At 35.7% G+C, this 18,579-nt stretch overlaps 1 protein-coding gene across 13 annotated transcripts in view; it reads right to left on the bottom strand.

Moving 5' to 3' along the window:
- LOC149673433 (nephrin-like) overlaps positions 1 to 18,579 on the bottom strand; it is a 193,278-nt gene that overhangs the window by 161,794 nt on the left and 12,905 nt on the right. For 12 of the 13 annotated variants that reach the window (XR_016366853.1, XR_016366852.1, XR_016366851.1 and 9 more), the window contains exon 4: positions 4,376 to 4,987. The exons of the other annotated variant lie outside the window; for it this stretch is intronic. Coding sequence is in view for 1 of the 12 variants with exons in the window: in XM_089838967.1 (XP_089695093.1) it covers positions 4,376 to 4,427 (52 nt within the window). In the remaining 11 variants the exon portion in view is untranslated. The remainder of the gene's footprint in view (positions 1 to 4,375; positions 4,988 to 18,579) is intronic. 13 annotated transcript variants of the gene reach the window in all.

Below are 18,579 nucleotides of genomic sequence, written 5' to 3'. Positions count from 1 at the left end.
TCTCCGCCGCTGACTTTGTTTGGACTATATTTGACCAAGGGTCACGTCACGTGGTTGTATTGAATGAACAACAATGATGTCTAAAAGCTGACGAAGATGCCCTTTTTCAGCCCTACATGATTTTGACCTTTTGTCATTATTAGGGTCAGATTTTGGAGTTAGGTAGGACCCTATCGAAAAGCGGATGACCAAAATAGTCTACCATTTCGATAATAAATTGTGTTTATTATTTACTATATTTCGAAAATAGTAAACGGATTTTTGTAATATATAATTGTAACAAATGCAATTCTAAGAAGAACTTTAGTTCGTTGATATTAAAAGCAACTAGTTACTTGTCGCGCCTAAAAGGGGTCTTCGCGCCATACACATTCCATTGCGTTGACCATGACCTTTGACCTCTAATATCCCAGGTAAAATTAAAAAATTTAAAAATCGGGATAGCTTTATCATGATATACTATATCTTTAATTATAAACAGAATAATTTTATCTAAATGGTTCGAGTCGTCACAGAGAGAGAGAGAAAAAACATTGACCTTATCACCTTTGACCCAAAAATCACTGCAATTAGGAAAATAGAGATCTAATTCTACTACCAAAGTAAAAAGGGCCCAATAATATCTTTTTTGAAATACAACTTGGTCCAATAGAAAAAGAAGAAAAATTGTAAAATAAAATACAGAAATTCAAAAACGTTGAAATCCTGAAACTGGTCCCATATGCCTCCTACAACTAGCTTCATCGCATTCCAGCTCGACTCCGAAGCTGCCCAGAGAGTCAAGAATCGCGACTCTGAGGGGTAGGAGGGGAGGAGCCCCCACTTGCCCGGCTTCTTCCTTCAGAACCCCATAAAGAAATGCAAAGTGAAATTTATGCGAGTTTCCAAAAACAGGTTAAAAAGTGAAAAATGTTGATATAGAGCGAATTGAACAATTTTGAAAATTCCAGAGTCGTTTCCGATTTCTCTTTTTCCTTCTAAGATGCGAGTGCCCAACGCGACCGAAAGCGAAAAAGGAACCAATGGGGGTTTCCAGTTGCGAGCCCAAACGTTGTAACTAATCAAAACTAGTATCTTACGAAATTCGAACTGAAATTTTCTATCAAAAAGTGAAATGTTAGCGCGCATCAGGAACTGGGTTTGAGTTTAGTACTACAAGAACGGTTACTTCGTCAACAATAAAAGGTAACTATTTATTTTTTCAAACTAAACGCTGTCAAAGCGTTACTAACAGAAAGACAAAACTGTGCCTATCTTATTATAACATTATTTTAATTTGTTTATTATATTTATTAATTTTATTATTTATTATATTTATTATTTTTATTATTTACTAATTATATTTATTAATTTTATTATTTATTATATTTATTATTTTTATTATTTACTAATTATATTTATTAATTTTATTATTTATCATATATATATTTATTTACTAATTATATTTATTAATTTTATTATTTATCATATATATATTTATTTACTAATTATATTTATTAATTTTATTATTTATTATATATTTATTTTATTTATCATAAATATTTTTATTTATTTATTAAAATGGAAAAACCAGGAACCAGAATTGCGAAGAAACAAACATCAAACACACTTTGTCTTCAATACTTTAAAAAAAAAATTGTAAAAACAAAATTTGTAAAAAAAAAAAAATTCTAATTAAATTCAACATATTATATTTACTACAATTTGGCTTTGAAACATGTACTCTTTTTTCTTTAAAAATGGTAGAGGGGCGTCGTCGTTTCAAGTCACACACAGCCTCTTCCATCTCAAGGATGGAAAAGGTTGCTTCTGCGACAAGGACCTTATAAACCCTTGTATAGAGGATTGGAAAACTACAGGATAACTTCTTAATTTGTCTTTACAAAAATATAAAATGACGATATCCACGAGCAAAGGAAATAAGATTAACTTTATAGTATATCAAGGTCGCTCTAAATTTCAAAGAGATCACAGTTCAAAGGTAGACAAGCTGGGGGGGGGGGAGTATACGAATTTGGATTCCCCTAAGCTCACTTCTTTGCTAGTCCTCTTTCGAACTACGAAGTCCATTCTCTTTTACAGAGACGATGGGGTTGTCATGGCAACGGAAAACTTTCTCTACCTCTCTACCTCATCATCAGATCTCCGTAAAATAGAAAGGGAATATACGACACCACCAAGTTTTTGAATCAGAAAATAAAAAAAAAATTGCACTAGGTACTAGTTTCGTTAGAGATGAAAGGATGCTCGGAATTTTCGCCAAGCAGGTTTGCGAGTTTTTTTTTTAGGAATGAGTCTGGCAGCTTAAGGGGGACAACTGGTTAAAAGGTTTTATAAACAGGGTGTAAAATAATCAACAGGAAATACACTTTTTAAAAGTATTGGTTTTCAATTTTGGTTACGATTTTCAAACGTAGGTGACAATTTTGGAGCTTTGGGGCGTTTTTGGTACGAATTTAGAGCGGTCGGAACGAACGTAGAGTTGTCGGAACGAACGTAGAGTTGTCGGAACGAACGTAGAGTTGTCGGAACGAACGTAGAGTTGTCGGAACGAACGTAGAGTTGTCGGAACAAACGTAGAGTTGTCGGAACGAACGTAGAGTTGTCGGAACGAACGTAGAGTTGTCGGAACGAACGTAGAGTTGTCGGAACGAACGTAGAGTTGTCGGAACGAACGTAGAGTTGTCGGAACGAACGTAGAGTTGTCGGAACGAACGTAGAGTTGTCGGTAGGAACGTAGAGTTGTCGGTAGGAACGTAGAGTTGTCGGTAGGAACGTAGAGTTGTCGGAACGAACGTAGAGTTGTCGGAACGAACGTAGAGTTGTCGGAACGAACGTAGAGTTGTCGGAACGAACGTAGAGTTGTCGGTACGAATTTTGAGTTGTCTGTACAACATTAGAGCGACAGTCACGATGTTACGGCTTTGAGTTAAGAGTTTTGGTTACGATTTTCGAACTTTTGGGGCGAACATCTCAGTAACCTTTGGGCTAAGGTATGAAACACCCTGTTCGTATGATACCTACGAGACAAAATATCGGGGGCAAGAATTCCTCTTAAATGTCAGATAGGTCTGTAGTAAAAAAAATAAGAGAGCGGCGTGACATTCATACGTAAGCCTATTAAATTTTTGCAGAGAGGGGAATTCCTAGATGACAGCGATAAGAGCGGTAGAAGAGCGAACTAAAACCGGACCCGACTGTAAAGGTATACGAAAACTAAAACCTTTTCAAATATAATGAACCCTTATTATATATATATAGATTCGAAACCCGTACAACAACCTATATACACCCTTATAAAGCTTTCCTTTTTTGTCCTTAGAAAAATAAAAATAAATTAAAGTTCAAAAAAATAAACCAGAGTGTCATATTGCGAGTTAGGACTTAGGTTTCGTAAGATCCTAAAAACTTTTGACAGTGAGAATATAGACAACTTTACGTCGGATATTTTTGACGTACGGCGAAATCCGTTTAGGGTATGATAGTCCTCATTGTTATCTTTGTAATGATACTAAATACTTGAGGTTACCATAAATAGAAGTCGAGTAATTAAGCTTTTCTGGGTCAACAGGGGTCAGAATAAACAAGATAAGGGTCACTGAGAAAAAGTTGAAAGCCTCGAAACTTTGGCGAAGGGAAAATTGCATAAGGTTAGATAAAATTATTCTCTGTTCAATGATACAATAGAAGGAAAAGTTCTATTACTTTCAAGTTTCAAGTAAAGGATTTCTAGTGTACTAGCTGTACATAGGTTAAAGGTAAAGGTCATAATTCTCCTTAGGAATATGAAGTTTAATGATTAATACATCGGGTATCGTTACCTTGTCAAAACGAGCAATTTTTATCATAAATCAACTATGAAAATGTGGGGATTTTTCGATGGGGAAGACTTTGAAATTCGTGCTTCACTTTAGAGTCATTTTTTTTTCTTTAAACAAATTTCTCCAAATTCTAATCGTGGGATTACAGGCGAGATCGTGCTTACGGACCATTTCGATCCTAAACACGAGATACCCGGAATTTCCCCCTTCCCTTTCCCCCCTCCCACCTGAACCAAGGCCCAAGAACTCCCTTGAGATCTAATGGTTGCCAAGAAAATGGAAAAGGGTCTCTTCTTCAGATGATCGAATAGACGTATGATAAAAAATTCAATACAATTTTGAATCGAAGAATGAATGATCCTTTTTTAGATGAAGGTATATATTTTTGCGCGTGTATTATTATAAGGGTTCTCGTAATTTTTCCAGCAAAATTATAATTGGGACTTTAACTAGAGTAAAGGGGCTCTGTGTTGATAGGGACATAACTATAGGTACCATTTATTGCAGATAGCTAAATTATTTTTGAGCATATACTTAAAAAGAATATTTCTTACCGTGACAAAGATCTCGAAGACTTTTCACCTCTCCGAGTGACGATGACGTCATGGAGAGGTATAACACTGGACGTGTCTGTGTGTGAGTGAGTGTCCGTCACCGCGATCGCAGTTGGCAAATCGGAGCAATAGTGGCTTCCACTCCATTATCATCGTTAGGGTTAAGATGCACACGGCGATCGGGTAGGGTTACGAGAAACGTCCAGTATTCCAATGGCAGGGCTTCCATCAAAGGTTCATGCAATTGCTGGGCAAATCGGGGCAAACGTGTTAGCAGAAAGCAAATTTTGTCATCTTCTCCCATCGGCTAGGGTTACGAGAAACGTCTAGCCTCCCAATGGCAGGGCTTCCACTAAAGGTTCACGCAATTGCTGGGCAAATCGGAGCAAACGTGTTCGCAGAAAGCAAATTTTGTCATCTTCTCCCATCGGCTAGGGTTACGAGAAACGTCTAGCCTCCCAATGGAAGGGCTTCCATCAAAGCTTCACGCAATTGCGGGTTTTCTTATCATTTATTGTGAATCAATCGCCTCGGATACAGGTTTATTTTGGTTTCCAAACTTGTTTGAATTGCAGGGATTAAGCAAAGTCACGTGGTCTGTTTCATTCCAATCTACAATTAAAAAAAAATTCAAATTAAATTTAAAGATTGCATGTAGTCTTAGAACCTCTAATCCCCTATGCTTTGAACCATTTTCCCTCCCCCTGCTTTACAAAGTTACAAGAAACTTTCATTTCTTTTCTTTTCTTTTGATTGTATATGGGGCTAAAAATTTATTAAAACTTCGGAAGTTTTAGTTTGTTAGTTGGGGTTTCAGTTTACAAGGATTTCGTCCTCCCTCCCCCTCCCCCTCTATCTCTCTTTGAACGGGAAATATAAACAAAACTGTGTATAACGGTGTGAGAATTTCAACACCATTGAAATACGACAGAGGCGGAGGTGATTGGTCCACGTTAAGGCTACGAATACAACTAAATAATATGGGCAGTTAAAGATACAGCTACGTTTTAGCCAGGGCAAATAGAATGAGCAGAAAGTGAAAAGGGAGAGCTCAAATGGTTCCATTTTTCATCTTTAGAATAAGGTAGTAATCAAACGTTCATAAGATATGTTCCTTCATAAGTTTGTCACTGGTAACTTAGAAACTGGAGCTTGTCATGAAGTGAGTGACGTAGGTCATAAATTCGAGGTAAAGCGAAGGAGGCCTGATGAGACGCTGTCAAAGGCTTAGTGGAGACTAAATAGGACTAGATGGAGGTCCTGCAAAATTACCCTACGCTTGTCGTTCTGCTAGAACTAGGTCGAGCTGTAAGACTCTCAGTAGCATTACGAAGTATTGGTAATGTCATACTTATGGAACATATCTTACAAACTTATGGTAATATTAAAGTAGAGAGCTGATTGATTGATTGATTCATTTTCCAAAAGAAGCTAGAGAGAAAGTGATCAAGACTTGGTTTGAGTACGTCATAAACCATACTGGGAATACGAGCTACCTCCCTGAGAGTGCCTAGCTCACTTTCTCTTATTTTCTACTTGCTATTGGTTTAAAGCTTTGTATATTCGGAGTTGAAACCTGGACCTTCGATAGGAGAGCTTATAGCTTTTTAAAATTAACACTGGTTTGATAGAGAGGGATACGCTTGGACTTTCACGCAATATCCTTTAACTTAAAGTTAATAAAAGGAAAGACGGGGCTTACATTAAGGAAAAACGTAAGCTTATAAGCCTTCGCATCATTACTTTTCGAACTCGAACGAATCGAGCTTCGAGCTTGTTGACTGGGAAACTTTGGACTACGGGTCGGTATGTCTTCTTTCCTTTCAGGAATTCTTTGATAAGGGTTTACTATCGTCTTTCAAGATAGAAAATTGTGTACTTGTATCAAAGGAAAGTCCTTCAACCAACCTTGTCTGTCACGTTTCGGGTTTCTAATTGGGAAAATGTTTAACCTAACTTTAATTAAACTTTCAGTTTCTTCAACTAATAATTAAAAGTAAAAATAATACAGGAAGACACGTAATAAAAGAGTTGCGTAATTAAAACAACGTAATTATTACGCGAGCGGATTTAAATTAAATTCGAATTGAAGTTTAATCATCAAATTTCTGTTTCCTCCGAAGATAGTAATTAAATAACGTTAATTATTCATTAAATTACGAATTACTTTTCTGGGGATTGAGTCTAAAATAATAAATAGCCACGAATCATTCATAGCCAATAATATTTTTAAAATTTAATTAATTAACGCGATCTGATTCGAAAATTAATTTTAAACCACACGTAAATAAACTAATTAAATTATTTTACGCCAATAAATGAAAGCTAATTCTAATTTAATTAAGGTATCATTCGTAAAGGATGTCCCTTACTGGACAATATGTCCTAGAAACCACTGGTCATCGGTCCTACGTCACCCTTTTTGGAATACCCTATATAAAGGGTCATTCTCCATAAATTTACAATTATCCTATACTTAAACGACTATCACTTCAAGGATATAAGCAAAAAGCTATAGTATGGGAATGGTTCTATGGTAAAAAAACATTTTTCCAGGAAACCCCTATGTCCTGTCCTGTTTATTCCAAATTTCTGCAAAATAGAAGCTTTAAGGATATGTCCCTAGATCCCTGGCAGCTAGTCATTCTCGGACTCGAGATGGAGGATATGTTTTGTCATTTGCATTTTTCGAACGAAGATAGATGCGACAAAGATCCATCGAAAAATTCTGGCCAACTATACACGTATAGAAGAGGAGTTTGGTCGGTTTTCTAAGGACACACAGCTTCTTTTAAGGACATCCAGGAATTTACCCGTACCATAATAACAAGAAAGTAAGACGTCGCCCGTTAAACCAGAAAACCAGTACCTTAAAGGGATACTTCGGTATCTGTTAATGGTATCTGTTCCCCTATTGGACCTGACGGATTCATCCAATAGGGGTACTACCCAGCGCAAGCCTAACGCCTATAGTGTCCATTAACAAAACTGTAGATAAAAACATGGTTCCAATTCACAAATTCAGTATTTTACGCGCTCTTTCGATTAGAAAATCAAAAACTTCTAGCCCGGAATATCCCTTTAAAGCTCTTTAAAATAGGAGTCTACAGTAGAACCAAGTCTCATCTGTCTGTCTGGTACCAAGTTTCTATAAGAACCTTGGTCTGGTACAGTTATACCAACGATCGTGCAGACTGTTGATTTATTATCGTCTACCGTTTAAATATAATATATATATATATAGATTGGGAACCTTAATATCCTGTGACCATAACGCGTTGGTGGCACGCAGGAATAATTGGTACGGCATGTACAGGTGTTAATTAGAAGAGAAATTAAATTTAATTAAAGAAATCTAAAATAAATGTTATAAATTAAGGATGATTAAGTATGAAGTAAAAGTCTTTTAATTTAAAAGCAAGGATGTTTAAGAATAGTGTGAAAGGTCAAATGATCGTGGTCTAAGTATATTAGTAGTTAAAAATAAAATGTCATCTCGATTGTAAAATATTCCAGGGAAATACCCATTATATCCTGACGCATTCTAGCAGGTGTTTGGTTTAACCTGACGTAAAGGTACACACAATTCTACACTAGATATTCTTCAGTTTATCCTGTACTATAAAACATATCAGTTCATAAAACATTGAATTCGTTTTCCAAAATGACACTAAAGTTACGTTTAGTCTTCGCCGCTGCGACTCTATTGTTTCATGGTGTAATTACGCAAAACACGGATGTTGGTAAGTACTAAATTAGTTAAATAAATGGAAAGTAATTAAACAGTCCCTTAATAAACAGATGGGAACATGTGCCCGGACACTGCCCCCATAAAATGCTATCCAATATGCCCTTGTCTGGCGGGGGTAGAATGTCCTTGTGGAGTGAGGAGGTGTGAGTGCGTCTGCCAGACAAACAAAGATTGCAAAGGATATAGTTGCAAGAAGTACCAAAGGCCAGTTTGTAATACCGTCTCGTTTGACAATACCACAAAGAGTTGTATTTGCAAGTAAATATTACCCTAATCTGTAATCTCGACATTAAAGATAACATCTAAGGTTCATTAGAAGTGGTAAAAATCATTATTCAGGGGTGGACCCAAAGATTACTTAGTGTTTAGTGTGTACAGATCATAGACAGGAAACTAACTGGTCCCGGTTTTCCCAATCCTTTAACTAGGATAGTACATTTATAAATAACAAATTTCAACAGTGCAGTATAGGAGACTTATCTACGATTATTAACTTATGTTTTCAATTCAACATGACTATACGCCAAGATAACGAAACCGGGTGAAAACAAAAAGGTACTTAAAATTGCCATCAATGCAAAACAAAATTGCTTTCCACACACACACATACACAAAGTATTTGGTCCTTAAGATAAACTACCCCATTTTGAATAATGGTGTTATTTGCGTACAGCCTTTAACAAGGTTAAACCTTAGGATATTTCCAAGGATATAATATCGTGTTTAAATTTCTCCGTTAAAATGGTCCGTAAAAGCACTTCACACACCTAGTAGTTACTACACCCACTTTAGATTTAGAACTGTACTCCTCTCAGAGAGCTTCGAGTCATTTGAATATCGGGCAAGGGGTTTTTCTTTTTCTTTTTTCACACCCCAACAACAATTTAGGGGTTTAAAGTAAGCTATATTTAAGAAGTGGAAAGGAAAGGGGTAAAAGGCGGCCCCCTTTGCGAGATAAACGGTGAATCGATAGCCATTATCACCTTTCTTTTTTTCAGAGTTTTTTTTTCCACTGCTCAACTTTACTTCCTGTTTAAAACGGAGGAACCCTTGGCCCGTTGGTTTTAGGCTTAACAGTGCTTAGTACTTAGTTTTTATCAGTAACCTCTTATCTTTGTCACCATTAAGGCCAGCTGCAAGTGTTAAAAACACTCGGTACTTTCCCTATGTTAGCAAGCATGCATTTTTTCGGTTTTGTACTTTTGGTTCAGTAACGAAATGTCGGGGATAAAAAAAAATCTGACTATCTATAGGTGGTGCTATAATCTCATCCGTATTTTCATGGACGCGGTTCCAATCTTAACTTGGGAAATTTCGTCGTAACTCAAGAGAAATGTCTTGAGGATGTGATAGCCCCATTTGTGTTCTATAAAATGATGCCAAAAACTTTGGCCTAAGTCAATTAGGGCTCTAGATAAATAGGTCAGAATGAAAAATAAGTAGAAATTTATTTTAAAATTTACCTGCTCTTTGCAGCGTTATAACTCTAATTTGGAAGAAATTCCAGGGAAACCCCTTGAGGATATGATAACCCTAATTGGTCTATGTCCTACCACGCTAAATTCATGGTCCCACATATGTCAGTACTTAAGATTAAATGCTTTAAATCAAGCAGCTAAAGGTTTATGACGTCGTAAATCTATTTTGAAAGATACGCAGTAATTTCCCTCTGTACAACGATACTAAACATAACGTCCTACGCCAATCAGGGCTCGAAATAATGAGCCATAAGCCCACAATATTTTTAAGAAATTTCAAACTAAATCCAATTCTTTGAAACGTCATAACTATACTCTTGAGGAAATTCCCGGTAAATCCCTTGAGGATGTGATAGCCCAAAATGACCCCAACTGACCCCCTTACTAAAACCGTCAAACCAGACCTGGTCGAAATATGTTAATATGAAGGGTTATCTTAAGTGAGGTTTCACCATCTTGTTCAAATATTTTTCTAAAACCCTATTTTTTTGTCACTTTTTCTTTCTTTTTTTATTTCAAAAATGTGTAAGATACGCTTGTAATATTTGTCTTCATTTTTATGTTAACCCTTGCCTTGTCCTCTCTTCTCTGACATGTCTCTCAATCTTTTTTGGCGCGCGATGTTCCTACAGAACAGGGATTGTCAGAGGAGAGGGGAAGCTCGGGATGATTCTTAAAGATGGAGAGAGAGAAAAAAGGGGGGGGCAATGCTGAAGGGGGATAGGGGGAAGAAGTTCGATACTTTGTTTGATCTCTCGTTTATTGATTAGTTAGTTTTTCTCTTCGCCATTCAAATTGAATTTACATTAATTTTTTTTTCTTAAAAATTCTGTCAAATTTGAATTATATTTTTTAGTTTTTATAGCAACTAATCTCAAACTTCACTATCATTAATTTTAAAAAATATATTTAAAGGCAGAGTTAAATGATTGGCTGAAATTAACTCTAAACTATGAATGGGGCCCAAAAAATGTTAACATAACTCATCAAGATGATTTTAACTGATAAAAGATCTGACCACTATATCTAGTATTTTGTTAATTTTACTGCAAAATTTGTGAAAAAAAAACGTTACAGCCAATCAGAGAACGGAACACGAAAGGCGTAATCTTGTGGTTTGCCAAGGGCTAAGCGAAATCGAGATGTTTCAGAACATTTTCCCGCTTTTTACGTTCCATTCTTTGATTGGCTGAAACTAACTTTGAACAATATGATCCCAAAAAAAAAAAAAAAATTAAAAAATTATCGAATCCTTTATTTTTAACATCAGTGGAAAAATCGTTTATAAATTAATGCAAATATTTTGAGGTCAATTTTATTAACGATTCCATTTCCCTGAACCCTTTCACGCTCACTTTAATTGTTGAAATATTTCGAAGGACAGTTTAAATGAATAAAGACTGTGGATTATTTAGTCAATGAGAAAAATGTTCGGGCGGAGAAATTAACTTGTCAAACGAAAAACTAATCTAGTCGAACAGAAAACTTTCAAACACGCGCATTTAGAATACCTAAAACCAAGAACGCATTAATAACCCCAGAGAACATATGAACATCCTTTCAACTTAGCCACAGTATCCTTAGAAACTTGCGAATATCGACGATACATGTGGGGAGAAAAACCTGATATCCAATAGAAACTTCAAGTCACGTCTAACGTCTGTGTTGCCCACATAACGGACAATAAAGTGGTCAACACACCAGACTATTTTACACCCACTGACTTTTGAAATTGGTCAATGAAATGTTTCAACGTTCTAGGGTGGTATATAGGTTCTTATTAAAAAAAAGCGCGAGCTAGACGTCACGTGAGATAGAATTGAACGTTTAACAAAAATCATGGTATAATAATTATAGTTCTTCAGATTTAACCGAAGGAGGTAGGTATGTACATTAAATATTTAAAACCAATAGGGAAAACCAAAATTACTTTCTCAAGAAAAAAAATAATCTATAACATAGCGTGCTTGAATAGAAACTGATTTCAGTTTAAGAGTTCCGTAAATACTATAGTCAATTTTGGTTAAACATCGTGTTCCAAAAAGGGATGGTTGTAGGACCGAAGAACAGTGAAATGGACAATCAATTTTGAGTTGAAAATGTAACTTATATGACCTTTCACCCTATTTCGAGTTATGATTGGATTGTTTTAGGGATGACCCCTTAAATTAAACTAAGAAAGTGAAAGAGAATGCTAAATAATTCAAGGGGTCATCATTAAAACACTCCAATGTTCATAACTTCTTTATCCCTCACTGGACAAAATGTCACAGAACTTCGACCCAAACTCGACCATAGAACTCACAATACTTCGGTTCTACCACCAACAATTTTCGGACTATCCTGTATTGAAGACCAAGGCTTAGTGGTTCTAAGCTAAATTGCAAATTCAAAGTGAAACGATTACCAAGTTCTTTAGATGTGTGGTGGTTAGTAGAATTAGCCACACCCTTGCCTGTATCCTCAACTAGCTTGGCGGAATAGCTAAACCCCAGGGACTGGTGAAAGTCCCCGCCGTATTTGATTGGATAAAGCTTCCTTAGCACGTGTATCCTTAGCCTTCTAACTTGTCAAATTAAAAACAATCTAATTAAGTTGGGACACCGAACAATCTCCCTCCCCCCGTCGTCATCGGCTAACTAAGGCTTAGCACTTAACTAAGAAAGTTTGATTGGAGTCTAGATAAATTTAAATGGCCTAATTTTGCGTACGCGAGCTCATATCGCAGTGTACATATTCCGCCAATAATCAATATGTGAATTATCAAATTTTTGAAATATTTTTACCTAAAAATGCATTTGAAACCAGAAAGGGTTAGTTGCTTTTGAGGTCCGCGCCATAAAACATGTCGTCGCTTCACTATAGACACGGGTGACCTACTTGACCTGAATAATCTCAAGCCAAAGATCAAATAATTTTAGAAATTGGGTACCCTCATCACGACACAAACCGTATCTTTAAATAAAACAAAAATTACTATTGAAACCGCCTTAAAAGATATTATAACCTTTGACCCCGAATCACTACACTAGTTTTTGACTCAAATTAGGGTATTTTTATCAACATACGGAACCGTCAAGCCAATAAAGCCAAAAACCATAAAAAAAAATGTCGCAAATTTAAAAATACACAATACTGTATAAGAAAATCGTCCCTTTTAAAAAAAGTACAACATATTTTATTATGTTTTTCGCTGGTGTCATTTCCAGGCGAATGCACGCGTGGCGTCACGTCACACCATCCAACCAACCACAATTGTTTTGTTAAAAAATATTGGAAATACTTCTTACTTTTATCAAAAAATAAAAAGTGAAAAATTAAACCAGGCGCGAACAAAGAATGAAAGAACATTCTTTGTAACGTCCCGAAACGTTACGTAATTGACAGTTTTGCAAATTTTTGGAACAAATTTCAACAAGTATTAATATAAGGATACACAAGCGATGACTCTTATTGAGCCCCTAACGTTAACGAGAAGAGAAGGGAAGTTGAAGCTAAAGATTGACAAGGTGTCTGTCTCCCCGAAGAGTTTATGGTTTCTACTTTACAATTTTTATTGTTATTTTGTTTTTAAGGGTTTTTTTTTGGTCTTTTTTATTAAATTTCTTTTTCGTCTTTTGGATAGTCACTAAAAGGGCTTAGATCTATAAGAAGGCTTAAAAATAAGGCTTTGAGTTAAGTATTTAGAAATGCCAAACCCAACAGAAAAGAAAAAAAAGGAAACCCCCGCTCCAATAATAAGTCCTCTTTGATACGGAACAGACCGAAATCGCAAGACGTTTTCCGAAAAAGACAGAGGTAAAGATTTTCCATTCAAACAGGGTTCATAACTTATTTCCAACCCCAATTTTGTTCGTATTTGATTTAACTTCAGAATACGTTTTCCCTGAATTTCCTTGATTTTTCGAAAAAATGAAGATCTTTCCCAAATTTTCCGAAGATCTTTCCCAAATTTTCCAAAAAAAAAAAAAAAAAATAAAGATTTTTCCCAAATTTTCCATAATTTTCCAAAAAAATAAAGATTTTTTCCCAAATTTTCAATAATTTTCCAAAAAAATAAAGATTTTTTCCCAAATTTTCAATAATTTTCCAAATAAAGATTTTCCCTGATTTTCCAAAAAAAAAATAAAGATTTTTCCCTGATCCCCCAAAACAAAAATAAGATTTTTCCCTGATTTTCAATAAAGTAACAATATTTCCCTCAAAAACATTCAGATCTTGCCACATCCATACGAACCCTGACAAAAATGTAAAGAAAGATCTGGAGAGTGGACCACTTAATTTCGCCCACCACTACACTAGTATCTTGGGGGTTCCATTATGTTAGCTGGAGTACTCTAGTATTTGCATTAAAATGCTTTACTATAGCGCAAAGAAACTTGGGACTTGAACTTAGGAAGAAGGTACGAAGGTTGGTTCCGTAAAAACCTGGTATAAAACCAACTCTGAAAAACTTTCCATTCACATTTCGCTTCGTTTCTTTAGTCTAGTACTATTTGAAGAAAAAAATGCATAAAAAGGTACAAAAAAAGGAGAAAATCTTCTCTTTCTCGACGAAAGTATCTACTAAGTAAAGCAAGGGATAAGTGCCAAAAGAAGATTGCTTCTAATACCTAAGACCTGAAGTAAATCGCCAGAAGTATTTATACCTTTATATTAAAGACAACAACAACAAGCAAGCTTTGTTTTCAAAAATATTTAGGGTGTTTCTGATAAGTCTATATCCCATAAATTAAAAGGTGTGTTCTTTGGGTCATAAGATATGTTCCTCCATAAGTTTGTCACTGGTCACAAACTGGACCTTGTTATGAAGTGAATGAGGTAGGTCATAGATTCGAGGTAAAGCCACGCCTGGTGAGGGGCTTTCAAAGGCTTAGTAATGCAGACTAAATAGGACTAGATGGAAGTCCAGCAAAATTAACCACCGATTGTAGGACTTCAATTCTCGAACTAGCTCGAGCTGTAAGTCTAGAGCTAACATTACTTATGGAACATACTTATGGAAGGAACATATCTTGTAAACTATGGTCAAACCGAGTGGAAAGGGTCAAATAACACGAAGGTCTACAACATTTAGTTCCGGAAGTAGGAAAATACATATTTCCTTGTGCTTTAGAGGCCAATCAAAGTTTTGGGAACCCATATCTACGTATCAAAATATTGTAGACCTAATCTTCTTTGACACTGTTCACTCAGTTTCATCCAAAGAACAGTACACCCTGTACTGATACAGCTCAGAATACAGATATGTGTGGATATATTTTCTTCTTTTGATTTACGTCTAACTACAAACACGGAAGGGGTTATGGTTGGTGAAAAGGGGAGGGGGGGGGGTTTCGTTCTTGGTTCCATTTCGGAAAATGACGTTAGGACGTCGGGACTGTAGCCTTGATGATTCTTAACGCCCAGAGGGACCCTATGCGTTGAAAAACAAGTTGGAAGAGCCCCCCTTAATTCGGGGATAAAATTAAAACCTAGGTAGATGATTATTGATCTCTAATACCTCATGTGAAAATATTTTCTAAATCGTTCTACACAAGACCATATCTTTAATTAAAAACAAATAATTAGGACCCCACGTGACATGATTGTTAATTGTAATAATTTAAATTACTCATTTTTAATTATACAATCATGTTTTTCCTGCAAAACGTTTTATTAATATTTTCCTGACCCTATATCATCGCTAATTACCATAGTTAAAGCAACGGTATAACCTTTGACCCGACTCAAAAATCGCCAATACATCATTGTTATTCATCCATTTCTAATTACACAATCATGGTTTTCCTACTAAAAGTTTTATCAATATTTTCCTGACCCTATATCATCGCTAAGGACCATAGTTAAAGCAACGGCATAACCTTTGACCCGACTCCGAAATCTAATGCATCATTCTTATTCACCTATTTCTAATAACCCAACCATGGTTTTGCCTACCAAAGGTTTTATCGAATATTTCTTGAGCCAAATAAACCCGAAAACCTTTTGCAGGGTTTTAAAAGTGTCCCAAGAACACGGGAGACATATATAAAGAGACGGTATAGTGCGGGATGATGGCAATTCGCTTAAAAATAGAAGAGCGAGATGAAAAGTTTGCTTTAAAAAAAGAAGGGTGGGAGGAGGAGATTCGAGGAGGAATTAATGGTCGAGTATGTCGTCATGTCATTACCGACCAGAATCCTATTCGCCAAGTGATCTATTTGCGATTTCGTTCAGCGACATTTCTTAAAACGAGCGAGCAAAATGCTCAATCTCTCCGAGATAACCACAAAATTCCACGGAGGATTCAAAACGGGAGTTACAGATTCGCAAATACAAGGGAAATACACCGAACCTCATTCTTAATTATTTTTAAATAAATAAATTATGGTTTGACTGATTTTTAAATCTAAATTGTGATCAATAAATAAATAGACCAGACCTTAGTATTAATTATTTTTAAATAAATAAATTATGGTTTGATTGATTTAAATCTAAATTGTGATTGATTTAAAAATAAAATATATTATTTTTAGCTTTAAGGGAAAGCCAGCTTACAGGCGTAAAAAGTCAATGTAATTTCCCATAGCCCCTGTAGAAATGTTTAACCCGCAATACTCCAATGTTCAAAGGGGAAGCTTATTACCAGGCGCTATGCTTTTACAATTGGACTGATTAAAAGTTGCAATTGACATGATTTAAGCCTAAGGGTAGGGAAGACGTGGTAAAATAAAAATGAGGATAACTATTAATAGTCAAAAATAATTAAAATTTATTAGTTTCCATCTAGATTAAATATAATATTACTGTAAATATCAATTTTTGGTTTAAGAGGACACTTATTGTAAAAATAGTTATCTGATTTAATGCTATCTCGTTTGAAAAACCCTCGCGGGAAATACCCATTATACTCCCACATATTCCGACAGGTGTTTGGTGTCACCCGAGGTTTAACTTAAGTAAAGGTACTCTCAATTCTACACTAGATATACGTCAGCATTTCGACGACTATAAAACATATCATTTCATACAACATTGAACTCGTTTTAAAAACGTAACGCTACACAAAATGATAAAGTTAGGTTTAATAGTAATTTTTACCGCGACTATAATGTTACACGGTGTAATTACGCAAAATACGGATTTTGGTAAGTACTAAACAAATTAATTATTTAAATTAAATAAATTCAAAGTAATTAAATAAATTCCCTTAATAACCTAGACGGGAAAACCTGTCCAAACACTGCCCCATTAAAATGTGACCCACCATGTCAGTGTCCTGAAGGGAAAAGATGCAATTGTCCATTGATGAAATGCCAATGTAGTTGTCAAATACAAAACGATTGTGAAGGATACAATTGCACCAAAGCTGAAATACCCATTTGCGACAATACCACCACCACATACGCTTGTTTTTGCTCACCAATTATATAACCTTAATCCGCAACTCGTAATTAGTCAGATATAATTAATATCATCTCTATGACCTTGTGAATAATAATAACAATAAAAAACTACATAAAACTTCCACTAATTATTTTCATATGCACGTAAACCCCAATTATTTTGAAGGTATTTTGGTATTCTAATTATTTCAATGTAGGCGCTTATTTCTAGCCAATCAGAGCAATAGGCGGGCCCAATATTCTTGCATGGAGATCCCGTTGCAAATTAAGCAAAAAACTAAAAAAACACATCCGGATATATATATATATATATATATATATATATATATATATATAGGGGTCCCATTAAAAAAGGCCCAAAGTAACAAGAAGCAGCATGAAAAGAAAAGGAAGAGGAAAAAACCGGAAGTAAGTCTGTATATAAGATCCCAGAGTTAATCCTATTCATCTTACATGGATACCAGGGATTTATAGCATACAAATTAGTAAAGGGGTATCATTATGTTGCTCGCTATACGTTCCTAAGTTTTTTTATTTTTGTTTGGCGAGGGGGGGGGTGGGGGAGAGAAGAGGGAAACGGAAGTCATAACTGTCATAGTGCCGGGTACGGATGACAAGGGCTGGCTCACTTGGAACACCTGATTATCGCAGTATTATAAAGAAAAAGTAAAATTGGCGAGATAAAATTGGTCATAGATAATGATTGGTCTATAACTCTTCCAGCAAAAGTTTGTCACTGGTTACAAACTGGAGTTTGTCATGAAGTGACGTAGATGAAACGTCATAGATTCGAGGTAAAGCGACGCCTGGTGAGGCGCAGCCAAATTTGGGCTTAGCACAGACTAAATAGGACTAGATGGAAGTACTGCAAAAACTAACCGAGTGTATAGCCATTCAATTCTCACTTCCGTCGTTCTCGAACTAGTTATCTCGAGCTGTAAGTCTCTCAGTAGCATTACGAAGTATATTAAGTCTCATACTTATCGAATATATCTTATAAACTTATGGCTGTATTAACTTTCCCTGTTCATATAATTCTAACTACTAAGTAACTAACTTAAATCCTCATTAGTATAGTCAGATAATTCCAGTTACCTTTAATTAAAAATTTAATAAATCTTAGCATGACCCTCTGCCTTCACTTCAAACAAATCTCCGGCGAAAGAAAAAAAAAAAAAAGAAAGACCATCTAAAATCATCGGGGCCCATCTCGAAATAAATTCAGTGATCAATATTAGAACACGGTCCGTAAAAGATACTCGAATCGATCCTAATACAACAACGACAAGTACGACGCCTACACCGCGTAGTGAAACAAAATAGCAATCGTTAAACGAAACTCAATTCTAAAATATCAATAATTTTTAATCTGTCCACGCGGCATCTTCCTTTTCCTCGTGCACATTCTTTTTTTCTTTATTTATTTATTTTTGGCGGGAAAGTCGCATCGAAAAAAAAAGGCGGGAAACGACGGAGGAGAAGGGGGGGCGAAGGAGGAGGAAAATGCGGAGCGGGCAATGCTATGAACGACATGTTTTATTTAAAAGTCGGCCCATTTTCCTCGGCTTCCGGAAGTAAACGGCTATA

Source organism: Phalangium opilio, unplaced genomic scaffold (assembly GCF_054372755.1).
Source record: "Phalangium opilio isolate 3A_F unplaced genomic scaffold, DU_Popi_V2 ptg000048l_1, whole genome shotgun sequence".
NCBI classification, from domain to species: Eukaryota; Metazoa; Arthropoda; class Arachnida; order Opiliones; family Phalangiidae; genus Phalangium; species Phalangium opilio.
This window is presented reverse-complemented; position numbering and strand designations above follow the sequence as displayed.